This window comes from Callorhinus ursinus, unplaced genomic scaffold (genome assembly GCF_003265705.2).
Source record: "Callorhinus ursinus isolate GAN/ISIS: 27379988/994484 unplaced genomic scaffold, GSC_fseal_2.0 scaffold49, whole genome shotgun sequence".
NCBI lineage: Eukaryota > Metazoa > Chordata > Mammalia > Carnivora > Otariidae > Callorhinus > Callorhinus ursinus.
Genome location: NW_027397111.1, coordinates 8,484,979 through 8,501,139, shown reverse-complemented (window position 1 = coordinate 8,501,139; position 16,161 = coordinate 8,484,979). Strand labels below are relative to the sequence as shown.

Genomic DNA, 16,161 nt, shown 5'->3' with positions numbered 1-16,161 from the left:
GGGGGGGGGGGGGGGGGGGGGGGGGGGGGGTGGCTGGGTGATAGACACTGGGGAGGGTATGTGCTACGGTGAGCGCTGTGAATGGTGTAAGACTGCTGAAGCACAGATCTGTACTTCTGAAACAAATAACGCAACATATTTTGAGAAAAAAAAAGAAAAAGAAGAAGATAGCAGGAGAGGAAGAATGAAGGGGAGTAAGTCAGGGGGAGACGAACCAGGAGAGATGATGGACTCTGAAAAACAAACTGAGGGTTCTAGAGGGGAGGAGGGTAGGGGGATGGGTTAGCCTGGTGATGGGTATTAAAGAGGGCACATTCTGCATGGAGCACTGGGTGTTATGAACAAACAATGAATCATGGAACACTACACCAAAACAAATTATGTAATATATGGTGATTAACATAACAATAAAAAATTAAAAAAAATTTAAAAAAAGATAATATTGCTGGGGATAAAGTAGCACAAATAGGGTGGTGTTCCACAGAAATTAATTTTCCAAATATCTGAAACATATCTCTTTCAGTAACAAAATGCAATTGGCTTTAAAATATCTTGAATAGGAGTACTTCTAAAACTTTACACACCACCTTGTCGTAATAAACAGCGTACAGGGAGCCTCATGAGACCATTCCTTAGTGACATAAAGGAACTTGGATGGACCTCTATCGCTGGAGTGGGCTGTAGTTCAGTGATGCTTTAAGGCCTGTACGGCTGAGCCTGTCCTTTCACCGAATGACCTCCCAAAGTGGCACTTGTCCAGGTGATGTTTCCTGTCTTCTCCCTTGTCATTAGCTGCCATGACAGAAGTCCTGACTTCTTGCTTCTACTCTGCTTACTGCTCTACTGTAGGAAAAATGAAAATTTCCAGAGGAAACTATATACCTAAGCTTGTGGTCAAGACCTCTGACTAGACACCTGAGCATGGACTTATGATCTCATGCCAAATAGAATGTTTGGGGTTTGTGACTTCTGTTCTCGTTGCTGCCCTGAAGCTTCGCCGCTCACTTCTGGTTTTAGGATTTTGCCCCAGTAGTTAGAATTGTCACAGACTGACCACCCTGTAAACGTACAGAGAAGAAGGGAGCAATGACTTGGAAACTGTGTCTTGGAAACACACTAAAGGCCTTCACTCTGGTTGAAGGAAACAGATAAGGAGACAAGGATTGAGGTAAACAGATTTGTGAATTAAATCTTGGAATATTTGAGTGTTTTGACAGCTTCAGATCAGGTAGACTGGTTGAACATTAGTAGATCTTCAAACAACTGAATCAGATACCTGAGGAAAGAACTAACTTTCCTAGCAAGTGGTTTCACAAGTTGATTTTTAATAGCAAAGTTGTTGTTCTTAATGACAGTGAGCACTGCCCCCAGCTGAATGAAAAGCTCTTGTACAAATTAAGGCTATTCCTGTGGATGCAACCATGGTAATATATGCTAACTGACCAGAGTCAAATGGGAAAATATTCATGGGCGGTGAAGAGAGAAGAACTGAAGGGTGCCCAGCACCCTGATGATTCAGGGAAGACAGAAAAAGCAAAGAGGATCCCAGAGTCTGAGGGGGAAGGAAGAGAAAAGAATGAGTGGAACCCTCAAAACCCAAGCCTGGGAGACCTAGGAGAATGAGACCAGAGATATTTTTGGCCAGGCCAATGTAAGGAAATTTAGGGCCCGGGAACAAGGACCTGTTTTCTCATGGACCGGGAGACCTTGACAAAGATCTTGGATTTGGTGAAATGGGTGAGTGAAATGAGGCTAGAACTGAAGAAAGAGCCTAGTTCCTAGAGGCTGTAAAATTCAGGGAGCCAGACCTGGGGAATACTTGGCTGGCCTCTGAACAGGACAGAGCAGATCTCTGTACAGTTCTGCAACTGCTGACCAGAACCCAGGCTGTGCCCTAAGGAAGCCTCCCGAGGCCTGGGAGGGTTCTGAGCAAGCTCTGCTGTTGAGGCCAGGCTTTGAGGGAATGATCATTGCTGGAGTTGAGAAGCCATGATTTGGCCCACAGACGTGGGTCTGGAGGCTGTGAAGGCAGGACACCCTGTATTTCCTCACGTAAGCCAGGATTTAGAGTATGAGTTTAAACAAGATACTTCCCATCTCTGGGCTTCAATTTCCTCCTCCACAGGTTAATGTACCTCTGAGTTGTAAGAATCAGATTATGAGCTCAGGCATCAAAGTGCTTTGGTAATGATGTGAATGTTCTTCGTGTGAGTCATTATCCCAACCTCTTCTGCATCACTCTTACTAACATGGACCACAGGAATGCCTACTGCTCAGGCATCATTTGCTAAAAATACATCTCAGACTCCTCCGAAGCCATAAGCAGTATCCTGGTGGTCTCTCAGTCCCCTGTGGAGGTTGTGGACCACATGTAAGCAGAAGAGAGGTCCCCCTCGCAGCTGAATTAGGGCTCAGACAGGCTCTCTGTGATGCCTACAGCCTTGACTCCACGAAAGCTTTGAGGAAGAGAGAGTGTGTGTTTTTCAGCAGTTGACTTGTTCAGAAGTACAGATGAAGTCATCAAAATGTCTTCCGGTTTCCCCCGGGGATATAAGACCTTCTGTTGTCACGCTGTAACCATGGTCTCTCTTCAGAGTGGCTAAACCAAGATGAGGCAACCACGAGGGCCAGACAGATGTCAAAATTTATTCCAGAACACCCCGCTGAACGCAGGGAAGGTAGTGGGGGAAGCTGCTTCTGAGACTACAGAGCTCAAGCCACTAGAAAACCCATTCGAAAACTTCCCTATCTCACTTTTCACCAGCAGCTCAGTCAGCACCAACTCGAAAGTACGTGTGCACAGTTGCTGTGCGGTAACCGAAGTCCTCCTCATGGAGATGGAACGTCAGTCGGCAGCTCAGAGCGTGAAGGAGTCCCTGAGGAACACCCACAGAGGAGCCTGGTGCCGCAGCTTCCTCCGGTCCGTGGCCTTCACACAGACTTTTGACTTCCCTGGTCCTCGCAGGTCAGGACAGGCTCAGGGGCGGGCTGGAGGCTAAAACACTTCGACCAGACAGAGATAACCAGACGAGGCTGGGTCCTAAGCCTTCTCCCTGGCAGGGCCTCGGGCTACTCCAACGAGTGTAAAGAGGAAAATCCAGCAAGTGAGAGGCCAGATGGAGTCCTCCTGCTTCTCCCACTGCAGTGCTCAAGGAGAGGCCATCTAACCTAGCCCCTGGGGCACGGCCACGGTCAGGAGCCCGTGCTCTGGTCCTAACTGTGCCAATGCTCTGCTGTATAGCTCCTAGGTGGGTCACTTAACCTCTCTTGTGTCTCAGTTTCCACATCTTTCAAAGGGGAATATGAAAGTGGCTTCCTCATAGTACTTCTAGGACAAACAAAGAGATAAAATGGAATAATCCATGTAAAAATCTAAGGGAACAGGTAGAAAAATGCTATGCAAAGTATTATCATTCAATGATAAGATGCTCAAAATGTTGTTCGGTGTCCTCAATCGTCACGCCCTCAGCCATACCCAATCCCAGCTCCAAGGCAATGAATTCCCTCAAAAAGAAAGCCCTTTTTCTTACTTTAGTAGCTTTGGATCTAACCAGTACCTCTCTCAGCCAAGTAAACCCAAAGGCTCCTCTGGGCCAGGATGGCAACATTGAGGTTCCTTTTTTGGGGAGTCCAAACCATGAAGAGGCCTATAAAACATCAGGAAAGGGCCAGGGCACCTGTCCCTCTGAACCTCTCCCTGAGCCCAGGTTAATAAGGGTCAGGGGCGGCTCAAAAAGAAAAGTTAAGAGTTCCTAGGACCTTGACTAACCCCACTGCCAACCCATAGCCACACAGTAGGGCGGCATCCCCTTGATGCTCAGAGAGCCCTGTGGGCCACCCGCACGGGCAGCACAGACTCCATGTTTGCACATGGCTCACCTCCTTTCCTCTGTCCTGTGTATAGCAACAGAAGCAAGCCCCGTTAAAGAAGCAGCGGCATTTTCTGCATGGCTTCTACTACCCCTTGAGCACTGGCAATCCCCATGTTTCCTTCTGAACTACTGACATCCAGAGCTAGCTACCTTCTGGGCATCTTCTTATGTAGCTTCCACAGGAGAACACCAACAATTCAAATTTAACTTTTTCCTCCCCCCAAATAGGCCCTTCTTCCCATGCTCCCATCTCAGCGAACGGCAACCCAGTGGGCAAGACAGAGCTGGGTGTTAAGCCAAAGGACTTTCTCTCCTTCATTTCCCATCACCAGTCAGACTCCAAGTCCAAAAGCTCCTGTGATCTGATCTCTTGAAGTCCACGCTTCCTCCTTATACCCATTGTTACAGGTTCCAGTCAACCTTTCCTCATCCCCCTCTGTACTATTTTGGTCTCCCTTCCTACAGCTAAGGTGACCTTTCTAAAATTTAATTCAAACTGTATCCCCTCCTTGCTAAGAATTCCTCCCTTCACCCCTCACAACCCCCAAGACTGAACGCTAAACTCTAGAGCATAATTTACAAGGCCTTCCAAGTACTCTGGTTCCATTCCCATTCCCCAGTCCACCTCATGTTTCCACCAGACCAAGTTATCTGAAACCCCCTCTAAGTGCCCCAGGCTTTCTCTCACTTCTGGGCCTTCCTACTAGCCATTCCCTTTGATTATTTAGTCTAGCCCTCTCCCTCATCCCCCTTCAGTAGCCTAACTTCTTCAAACCTCAGCTTAAAATCATGCATGTCCCCTAGGAAGTCCTCTGTGAACAGTTTTTCCAGTGTTATGTGTTCCTTCTCTACACCCCAGTGACTATTCCAGCCCTTTATCACATTGTTGCTTATTTAACTGTCTCTCCACTAGTTTGTAAGCTCCAGTGTGAGGCTCTTATTCACTGATACGTGCCTGACCCCTAAGAAAACAACTGGCACATACTAGGAGACGAATCTATATTTTTTGAATATTGAGTGAATAAATAACTGGATGGATGGATAGGTAAGTAGCCCAAGTATAAGAAGTTAAACTCATGAGAGCCACAAAGGGCCCATTTACAGCATCTCTATGGCCTCTAGGCCAAACCGTTTCCTACAGGGCAGGACAGGCCCAGCACAGACCAAAACCCACCAATACCAGAGGCCTACCCAGATTTCAAGAGCCACCAGGGATTTCCAAGTTACAATTTCATCTTTGCCATCCCTTACTTTTCTGAAGTCTCTTCTCACGTATCACAGGGATAGACTAAGATATACGTGGCGATGGTGCTGGGGGAAATACGGTGAGGGGCAGGTACACAGAACAGTCGTGGAACTGGGGCTGCAGAGCCAGAGCCTTGTGCAGGGCTGAGTGTGCAGGCTGAGGGGTACCCAACACCTGACACAGCTTCAAGTACATGGCTAAGAGGAGGCGCCAGGAGGCCTGAGGGTACCAGACCGGAGAAGGCAACAGGACAGCGGAACAAGGCCAAGGGAGACAGGGAGGGCCGAGTGCGGTTCCAGCTAGGAGGGTGACAGGGGTGAAGGTCAAGGGCAGGGCTAAGGGGAGGACAGCCGACGAGTTGTGGGGTTCTGGCTGATTGCCAGAGTAAATGAACACCTGTAGCAAGCAGGTAAATCAGTGGATAGGAAGGGCTCCAGCAGCTTATCTTCAAGAGCTCTCAGCAGCCCTAGCTGCTCAGCCACTCTGCAGGACATCCCTGCAGACCACTCACCCGACAAACTCCACTGATTCAAATTCTCAAGCCAATCAACTCTGGGTCGTGCAGCCACATAAAATATTTTCCTCATTTTTGTTGCAGAGAAAAAACAGTTCAGTCTTTGGATTCTGACAAACCTTGTTTTAAATAAATGTCAGCCCTTTCATCTACTAGCTATAGGGCCCCAGACCTCAGTTTCCTCAGCTAGAAAATGGGGACGGCCCCCTCACAGAACCGCGAAGCCCCAGCACCATTCCAGGCACAGTGTAAGCGTGTCATAAATTGGCTTTCTTTCCCTTTTCCTTCCCCCTTCCGCTCTAAATGAAGCCCAGTTGGTCCCGTTTTAAGTGTGTGTGTGTGTGTGTGTGGGAGTGGAAATGGGCCTGAAGGAGGACCTATGCTGCTGACTCATTAGGCCAGAAGGCCTGAGTCAGGGCTGTGTAATACCCAGGGATGGAACGGGGACACTCCTCCCCCCACCCAGTCATCTGCATCCAGGTCCCTGGGGTCTTGGCTGGCAGTGGGTCCCTTGCAGTCAGGAAAAGCAGCCTCCATTAGTACCTTTCTCACCACATTCGGAGAGGGGTGCCGGATGGTGCCGTCCAGTGCGGGTGCACCAGGAGGGGTTTCCTCCCCAGGCGCCTGGGGCGAGCTAGCAGCCGTATTCTTGTCAAGAGGGACAGCTGGCTTTGGGCCTTCCGATGCTGGGGGCTCCTCTGAAGCCTGAAGGAGCAAATAAGAACTTGGGTGGGTTTTCCCGCAAAGAGCAAGAGCGGCGGCAAAGGCTGATGCCCACCCTGTATTGCCTATTGTCACCAACTACGCGTTGTGAACTGCTGGAAAATTTTTCAGAAAGAAAGACCCTCTCTTCTAAACTCTTCGTGAGACTACCTCTTAATATGACAGTCTTAGGATAGAACCCAGCCCGAGAATTCTGGGCTAACTCTGTCATATTCACCAAAGTAATCCTAACATGTCTGACTTACATTTCGCCTGTGGTCCTCAATGAACCCTGGACCTTTCTCTGCCATCCTCAGGATGATTTCCTATCTCCTCAAAGGAACTGAGCCTCAGAGGGAGACATCTGAAGCACGATCTGACATTGTCGGTGCTAAAGCATAAATGGGAGGCCTTATATTTTATAATAAAGTAAAAGTCCACAGAGCTGCTTTGAAGATATAAATGTGATTACAGATTTAAAGGAGACACCACGGGGGGAAAAGTGAGAAAGGATAGGGAGAAGGGGCTAGAATGGGAAACTCTGGAAGAAAAGAAAAGCACAGGTTACGGATGAGGACGTGGAATGCAGCAAAGATCCCAGAGGTACAATCTGCACCTCCTCAATTGGCTCTTAGCGGAGAGAAGAGAGGAGCAGCATTCATCACCCCCCCCAGGGGGAGAACGGGGCCTCTCCTGTTGAACTACAGTCAGCAGACCGGGATCCAAGTCTTGGCTCTGTCACTCAATGTTTTATGATCTCTAGGCGAAGTGCTTGCCCTCCCCAACCCTCACTTCTGTGCCTTTAAAAAACAAATGGCAATGCCTGCCTAACACTGTTGGTCGGATAAATAATATAGTATATACAAAACATACCTAGCTTAGGAGGTTTGCAACAAATTTTAAGTCTATAGCTGTGTGGTGTTACAAAGATGCGGCCCACTGGTATCTGATGCATCCCTTCCCTCCCCTCCTTCAGCTCTCCCCTTCCATCTGAGAGTCCTAAGTTCCCAGCAAGGGAAGTGGGAGGTTACAAAGATAACAGACAGCCTCCCTTCTGTCCCAACAGCGGCAGGAGTCTGGCACAACTCAGAAGGTTCTACTGATGGACAAGGTCCCTAGGGTCATCTAGGAGGGCAGGGCTAAGCCAGGCTACTATGGAGAGTACTGAGCCCAGATCTCTGCCAGGACTACTGTGTTTCCGGGAGCTTTCCTGAGATGGGCAGTGGAGTCCAGGGAGGACTTGAAATGTGAGTGTTGAGTTCAAGGCCACCCTCAGATGAAGAAACCATGTTCCCATGCCACCCCGTGATTGGGGAGGCTGTGTTTGCCAAGACATTTTCCCCGCCCCCCCAACCCGGCCCCAAGCCACCCTGAGGCTCACCTGCACAGCATCCTCTTGGCTCTGGGACTGGATGGGCGCTGGCTGTCTCACAATGTAGTTGATCTGCCCCACAATGGTTTGCTGAAGATGCTGAGGGGATTTGGTCTGGTTCAGCTGTAGGCTGGGCTGTTGAGCCTGAAGGAGAAGCTCCAGGTCCTTCTGCATCTCCTCCAGCTCAAATTTGTGGTGCATTATATCCACGTTCTGGGAACAGGCAGGCCCAGGAGGGCTGCCATGCTGACTAGAAGCCGGATGCTGGGGTGGAGGTAGAGGTGGTGGCGGCTGCTGGGGTGGAGGTGGCGGAGGGGGTAGAGGGGGCAGCTGCTGCGGCGGCAGCTGCTGAAAGTGGCTGAGCTTCAGCTTCTGGTGGTGGCCGAACTGCACTTGGATAGAGGGGGTCTGCAAGGTGGGCTGGGCATGGGCCCCTTGCTGAACATCCTGTGGGGGCACGATGCACACGGGCTGGGAAGTCAGCTGCGGCCCGAGCCGCTGGGCTGGGTTCTCCTGCTCCCCGGGTGGCTGGCTTTCCAGCCAGGGCTGCATCAGCTTTGGGGGCTGAGGATTGCAAGCCAGCTCCTTCTCCCTGGGCAGCAGGGGAGAGCACTGCAGAGACCCCAGTTGCTGCGGTGCCATCTCAGAGGGCTGCCTGAAGCCGTGGGCTGGGTGTATGCTGGCGGGGGTGACCTGGCCTTTGAGGGAGGGTGAGGCTGGGGAGCAGCGGGAGCAGCACGCAGAGGAGGAACACAGTGCTGGAGACTGGAACCTGTGCGAGGGGTGGCTAAGAGGCTCTTGCTGAGCCACTGGGGACTGGTGGCTTTGATAAAAGGATGACGGTCCCTGTAAGCCTCCATAAGCAGGAGTATCTGCCCGGGACAGCTGTCCGCCTTCAGTAGTTATACAGCCTGGAAATTCAGAACAGAGAGTGTTTCCAAAGGTAATCTGCACTTGTTGCCCGCTTGCCGCTTCCTGCTCCTGGGACCAAAGGACATTATCCAATAAACCTGTACCCGGCGCAGAGATTAGCAAATTCAACCCTGATCTCCGAGATTCGGCCTAGAATGCTGCCGGCAAGAGAACGAGTGTGGACCTGTGGGGGCCAGGGCATTCGAGAGATTAGCTCAGCTATTTCCAGATGCTCAGTCTTCACTCTGTTTGTATCCCGCTAGAGAAACCATGGGCTCCTTCAAACAGCACCCACTCCTTTTGAACACAGACTCAAACAAACAAACAAAATCGAAGCTGGGGCTGGGGAGGTAGCATGCTGGGAAACTGCAAAGGAGAGAGAGCCCACCCTGGGACAAAAGACCAAGTCTCCAAATATAGGTCTGGGGGCTTGTGTTTTGGGCAAGGAGGACGGAAGGAGTCAGGGAGCCCCAACATCATGTCAGTGACAAGTGCTAGCTTCGTCCTGAGGTCTCCTGGCCCTCGTGCATGAGTCTCCAGCTCAGTCTCATGGCTTCTTCAGCTCATTGTTTTAATGAGGCTTACTTGGGGGAAGACTCAGCAACTTGAGGGCCAGAGTTGTGTTCTATTCACCTTTGGTCCCTTAGCGCCCAGCATGGGGTGCGGGCCCACAGCAGGGGCCCACCAAAGGTCTGTTGAATTAAATCAAAGGGGAAAGGGAAGCAAAAAATAAACCTAAATATTATGCTGCACTCTGTCAAGTTCAAGAAACTTTCCTGGACATTAACCACCCAGATGACGGCAGCCAGTGGCCATTAGCATAACAAACCTACATCAGGCCAGCCACACAGGTACAATCTCAAGTTGTCTACACTCTGCCTAAGACTGAGCACCAGGAAATCACTGCAGCAGGGAAGCTCAGAAATTATCTGTTTACATCTCAGCTCCAAGGGGGGGTGGGGGTGGTGACATGGCCCCTCTCCCTCCCTCCCTCCTTCTCTCTAATGCCGATACCCATTTTGTGCCTACACACACCAATACCCCTGTAGGACCACAGAGACACACATCCAGCATTCTGGAGAACAGGGCCACTGTCTTGTCTCCTCTCCAGCAATGAAACCAAGGTAACAGGGCATTCATGCAGAATGGAAAGCTCAGATTTCAACCGGTCCTGTTTACAAGAGTCCTGGGTTGCCACTGCTATTGAAGTTGTCCCCTCTCCCCAACACCCTCCTCCCCAAACACACACACAGAGGTCTGTGAGTGACTCCATGACCACTGGCAGTCTCAGGGAGTGCTTTCTCTTGGGCCTACGCTGACCTACCCAGTAAGCTAAGCAGATGCGCTCTACTCATTTTTAGCAATTATGTAAAAGCCCACAGGGTGGGCTCTGGCTCACCAAGGGAAGCCAGCTGCTTGGTCCAGAAGTTAGGCTCCCAGGTGAATCTGATACTCCAGGGGGAGCCCGGATCTGTGTTACAGTTTGTCTCCAGCAATCGCTGCATCTGAAACACAATCTGACAACAGCCCAAAAGGTCATTTCTGTGGACGTCTTGCATCTGAATGACAACTCCCTCTCTCTCACTCTTCGGACAGGTTGAAGGGCTGGGAGCCACGGCTCTTTAGCCTCAGGTCCCCCATATGTTCACTTCCTTGTACCTTGGTACCTTCACATCCCTTCCCCTGCTCTTGTTCCCTCCCCCTACCAGCTGATTCCCTTCCTCTTATCCAGGTTTCTGGATCCCCTATACTCTTATCTGTTTCGGGCCTTGAATGGTTGGTAATTCTCCCTCAGGATCACCTGCCTGGCGGCCCTGTCAAGAGTTCCATTCATTCTACCATAACCTCAGTGTGAAAGCTTGTGGGGGCCGACCTTCTCTGAGCTCCCCACCGCTGTCCTTTCACCACATGTAAAACCCCCATCCTCATCAACTGCCCTCCTCTCCCCTCATCCCTTGCATCCATCTCCTGTCATCAGCTCTCCCATGCATCCAGGCCTTGGGCAAATGTCCAACTCACCCTGCCAGCATCTAGTTAACCAATGTCCCAGTCACCGTCTTGGCCTCTTCTTACTCCATCTCTTTAGTGCCAATCACCTTCACCTCTCTTTTCAGTTCGCGTACCGTACCCAGACCTCTTCTCCGTCTAGAGACCTCCATCCGCAACGACTGACCCCCACTCTGACTAGCTCTCGCTCTTTCTGAGCATGCTCTCCGGCCTCACTGAACTCCCCAAGCCCCGCTCCATCAGTCCCTAGGGCCGGCCCAGCTTCCCGTCATTTCCAGTAACAGTATCACTAGGGCCTAATTCCCTCCGCATCACGACTGTCCATTACCCTTAGGTCAATCCAGCCATCCCAAAGCCATGCTATCTGGGGTCGCTTCAGTGACCACTAACCTCGGGGGCACCCTGCTGTCCTTTCTCTTATCATTTCTTTTCTTGTTGGCTTCCTCTTCCACTATCCTCAATGACTAAAGTCCTCACTTCTCTCCTCAGTTCCACTTACTCAGTGCCTAACTCTCTTATCACCTCCTACTTCAGAAAGGACAAGAGACACAAAAGACAAACTGCCCCAAACTGGTACCCTGCCTACCTCCAAACATTATATGGAGACCTTCCTGTCCTCCCTCCTCAGAGGAAGTGCCTTTTATGTTTAGGGTCAACTGGTTCCCTCTGCCTTCTCAGTATACTCATTCTACCACACATCTCTTTTCTCTATCATCAACCTCTTCTCCCAAATGCACTTGTGCAAATGTCTTCCATACTTAAAATCAATCCCCCAACTCTGTCTGCTTCTCAAGCTACCTTATTTCCTTTCTTTTCACTTCTGTTTCTACTTCCTCCCCTCCCCTCAGTCCCCCCCATTCTAGCTTTTCACCCTCGTGTTTTGCTGGGATTTCTTTCAAAAGATCACCGGGGACCTCCTGATTCCCAGATCTCAAAGCTTCTCTTCACTACTCATCCTCTTTTACCTAGGTAGCAACGATAACATTGACAACTTGAAATCTGAAATTCTGTTAATTTCTATGCACCACCCCCTCCTACTTTTCCTGCAATCCATCTTGGACTGTTGCTTCTCACCCTCCTTCATTCTTATTCTTCCTCTGTCTCTGTTGAGAATGCTATTATTTCCCTCGGTTCCAGATGTCTTGTCTTCTTCCTTCACACACTCTTCCGAAGTGACACCACCAATACCCCAGTGACTCCCACATCACTATCCCCAACCCTGACTTTCCTTTTGACTTCCAGACCCATCAGTTGAAACAGATTTTGGACATCTCCTTTGAGATGCCCTGCAGGCACCTTAGATTCAACATATCCCAATATAAACCCCACCAACTTCTTTCAAAATTCTCGCTCCTTCTCCTGGTCTTCACCACCCTCACAAGCCGAATACCTCAACATCATCCTCCATGCCTCCTTCCCTCTTAGCCCCCATTTAAATACAAACAACTGTCCCTGGGATGTCCAGAACACTGCTAGTGTCCAGGCTCATGCCCAAATCCATGACCTAACACAGAACTACAAAATTTCCCATCTGACTTGCCTCGCGGAAAGCAAGACCATTTCAGCACCTGTCCTTGGCACTGTGGGGTTTGGTAAAAGATAGGTTTCACTTACTAACCCAAAAGCAGTGATTGATGAGTTGGAGCTCTTACCAGCTCTTTGCTGAACAGGAAAGGGACACTGGTTTTGCTGCAGACGGCCCAATTGATGAAGTTCTGCACATGTTCAAACTGACGGTTGAGGACCATGATGCTCTGTAACTGCTGCTCCAGCTTCCGCTTTCTCTCATTAGTAATGCCCTGCATGTGGACAGAGAAGACAGAGTCTCTCATCTTGTTCTTGGACTTCAGTCCACCTGTTTGGGGAGTCTGGTGGCCCCGTGTCTCAGTGTGAACCCTGATGGGGTCAGACAAGACTGCGCCCTGAGAGGATGACAGTGGGACAGACTGCTGCCATGGGCGGCAGAGGGACGCAGGAAGGAAGGGAGCATGGTGGGCGGATTTTATAGTGCCAATAGGGAATGGGTGATAAATGAATGAGGACATGAACAAATGTCCACATCTCTCGGGCATAACTTGTTTCACGACCCTCTCTTCTGAGGCTAGAAGCCTGCACGGTCCAGGAAGGCAGTTGCCTTAAAGCCATAGCACTGATGGGAGTTTGAACTGACTTTCTGGCCCTTAACGAGCCATGCTCCCCAAATGAGACTGGACACTTTAAGACATAGGGAACAGCAGAGAGCTATGCAAACTGCACATCCAAATCCAGCTCAGGCATCTCTGAGCCCTGGGACTAGTTTGCCTGGTTTTTGACCTAGGGAGAACACCAGCCCATCCATGTGACCCATCTGTCCTCATATACCTCCAGCTCCTCTATGAGCCCGTTGGCCTGTTTGTTCAGCTCATTCATCAGAACCATCTTGGCCATTTTGATTTGGTTTTCCACCTTTCTGTGTTGATGCTTCACCTCAAAAATCCTATAAACAGAACGGGACAGGGCATGGTGAGCTCCTCTCTCCAGGCCTATGAGGGCCTAGAGAGAGAAAACATAACAGCCAACAACTTAGAGGCTGCCTATGAAGATCAGGGCCCAGCAGGCACCAAATATAAAGAAATGAGAACCTTTCTCCACCATCCTAACCTTGGTACAACCCAGCCCACTCGATCTAAGTGGGCCAACAGCCCGAAACTCAACCAAGTTTTCTCTAGGTAAAGCTCAGGTCCATACTCAGGTCAACCCAGCAGCTCACTGGTTACACAGCACTGGAGACAGCACAGAGAGAGTGAGTCATGTCATCTGTTGTGTTAAAAAGGTGGATATCCATTAAACAATGCCATGCAGTAAAAATAGCATGGGCTAGAGTAGTCTACCAAAGTAGACTAATGGTTGCCAAGGGCTGGGGATATTGCGGGGAATGGGGAATGGACTACTAATGTGTATCATTTGCCTTTCGGGAGTGATAAAGTATTCTAAAAGTAAACGGTAATACTGATTTACACAACTCTGCGAATATACTGAAAACCACTGAATTGTACATTTTACAAGGGCAATGTTACGGTATATAACTTATATCAATAAAGTTTTTTTTAAAAAAGAACATGGGCTTTGAAGTTACACAGATCTGCCTTCCAAATCCAGTTCAGTCACTGACTAGCTGTGTGATCTCAGACAAATCACCTGACCTCTCTGAACCTCAGTCTCCTTACCAGTACAATGGAGATAATCCAACTCAAAGAATTATAAGAATTGTACAAAATCATGCATGTAGGTGCCCTACTCAGTGCCCACCACATGATGAGAGCTCTTAGTACCTACTAATTCCTTTTCCCACATTAAATATCAATGGTTCCATACCACTTGTAGATTTATATGGAACACACTGGGAAAGGGTGGATAAAGGGCAGATTGCCACTGACTTACTGCATCCTTGTGATAAACTCAGAATCTGCTTTATGCCCTCGTTCTCGAGCACCTACCTCTGGCTATGTCATGGCCACGTTCAGAAGGCATGTGCTTAGGCCCAAACTCACACTGATCATCCTGACTGAGCTTGGTTCCATCTACCAAGTCATGACCCAAAGCCCTTTCAGTGGCCACAAGACCTCTAAGTTCCAAGGCATATGCCTCCTGGGACATATGCCCACATCTGCTTAACCTCCGGCATTCTTCATAAGTACTACATCTCATAGCCTGGTATCAGGATCCAGGATGTCAGGAAATGTAGCATTTCCAGCATTGGCAAGGGGCTAGTGTGTGTTACCTGTCCTCAATTTGTTTTGCAGATGTCTGTAGACTAGATTTCTTATGAGCCACCTGTGTAGTCACACTTTCTAGAAGCATCCTCTGGTTTTGCAAAACTTCTTCAAGATGTCTGCACCTAAAGAAGGAGACAGAGAAAAAGCTGAAGAGGGCCGAGTCTTCTGAGCATGCCAGCCAAGCAAGAACCCCCAACTGTGTATTGTCTCAGCCAGGCCCACAGAAGCTAGCATTACATCTGGGGAAAGTGCTGAGTCTTGGCCCTTCGAGCCTTCTCCAGAGAAGGCCCACAGCGGGAACAGAGGAAAAACTTCAGCCTCAGGGCCCCAGACTGGCATAAGCAGGGAGAACATTTTGACATGACACACTGGGAGCCCAGCGCTAGCAAAGCGGAGCCCAGAGCCCTCCTGAGCCCCCTTTGGGCAGCCAGGCAGCCACACCTGTGTTCTTTGTGATCCACCATGAGGCAGCTATGGCACGTGAGCACATCACAGGTCTCGCAGAATAGCTTGAGCACTTCCTGTGTGTGTAGAGGACAGTACAAGGCGAAGTCTCCAGAACCACCACTCACTCCTGCCAGAGAAGATAGAGAAAGTGGGCTTCTCTTGCTGAGGAAGACTCTCAGGTAAGCTCCACTGAGCCGCCCTCACCCTCAATGGACACAGGGGAGACCCAGAGTCGGAAGGAAGGTGGTGCAGACAGGAGAGGCCTCTCTCTGGGCCAGTGAGGTTTTAGGAGCCCAAGGAAGGATTTCCTTCCTCCAGGAAGCTGAGCCTGGCAGGATTTGCCCAGCTGTGCAGAATCACACATCACCCAGCCCCACACACCCCACTGCCTGCCTACAGCTGAGGAAGGTGCTTGCTGCTGCAGCAGCACACAGGTCTCCTACAGAGTGATGAATCCTCTAAAATTCAACTTAAACCTCTTCATTCACCAGGATGCTGGTGGGGGGTGGAATTGGGGCGGGGGGGGGGCGCTCCAGGCCAGATCACATGGATCATTAACTCTGGTTCCTGTGGGGGTCACAAAGGTTAAACCCCCCACACACACACACACACAGTTCAAAGACCCTGGGCAAAGACGGTCAAGAAGACTGTCATTTACAACAAGAGGCACTGGATGGACAAATGGATAAGCCCTGATCTGGGCTGTTTAATTAGGCAAGTCACTAAACAGAAGTGAGGCATGACTGCTCTAAATGGAGGTGAAAGTAGGGAACTCAGCTAGCGCCCATGATAATTCATGACTACTCCTCCCTGCACATCTTGTTCACACTCCCCCTCCCCCACCCCCAAGGGAGAGCCCAGCATGAACTTGTCCTCTGGGAAAGGCTGGGAGGCCACCCCTACCCGCACCCCTAGTAGGGAAACAAGGTGAGAAAGAGCCGCTCTCCAGAAGTTTGCAGTCCGGGCGCTGCTTCGGGGCGCGTGAGCCAGCAAAGACTGCAGGGAGAGCTACCTGGCGGTCCCTTGTGGGCCCGAGAAAAGAGCGGGCCCCCGGGGGCAGGGCCATGCCGGTGTTCCTCGGTGCACGAGCTGCACAGCCAGCGGTTGCAGTAGGTGCACAGGATGTGCGCCACCCTCTTCTCCTTGCACTCGGAGCAGTTCTGCAAGCACAGAGGTCTGCGGTTACTGACCCGATCCTCCTCCAGGGCAAGGGGGGGGCGGCCTCTGTGAGGGGCTGGGAGCCTGGAGGGCTGTTCCCTGGAGGGCAGTCAATTCTGGAGAGCCACATGGCGGCTTGTGAAGCAAAGCATCCTCTGTGGCTAAAACAAGAGTGG

The 16,161-nt window shown here is 50.3% G+C and overlaps 1 protein-coding gene across 5 annotated transcripts in view; it reads right to left on the bottom strand.

Moving 5' to 3' along the window:
* TRIM66 (tripartite motif containing 66) overlaps positions 1-16,161 on the bottom strand; it is a 42,663-nt gene that overhangs the window by 18,076 nt on the left and 8,426 nt on the right. For 4 of the 5 annotated variants that reach the window (XR_012375365.1, XM_073882960.1, XM_073882959.1 and 1 more), the window contains exons 3-10: positions 15,840-15,987; positions 14,822-14,954; positions 14,386-14,502; positions 12,987-13,101; positions 12,278-12,424; positions 10,018-10,135; positions 7,716-8,617; positions 6,176-6,337 (exon numbers count right to left, since the gene is read on the bottom strand). Coding sequence is in view for 4 of the 5 variants with exons in the window: in XM_073882960.1 (XP_073739061.1) it covers positions 6,176-6,337; positions 7,716-8,617; positions 10,018-10,135; positions 12,278-12,424; positions 12,987-13,101; positions 14,386-14,502; positions 14,822-14,954; positions 15,840-15,987 (1,842 nt within the window). In the remaining variant the exon portion in view is untranslated. The remainder of the gene's footprint in view (positions 1-6,175; positions 6,338-7,715; positions 8,618-10,017; positions 10,136-12,277; positions 12,425-12,986; positions 13,102-14,385; positions 14,503-14,821; positions 14,955-15,839; positions 15,988-16,161) is intronic. The other variant, XM_073882961.1, reaches the window with a different exon arrangement.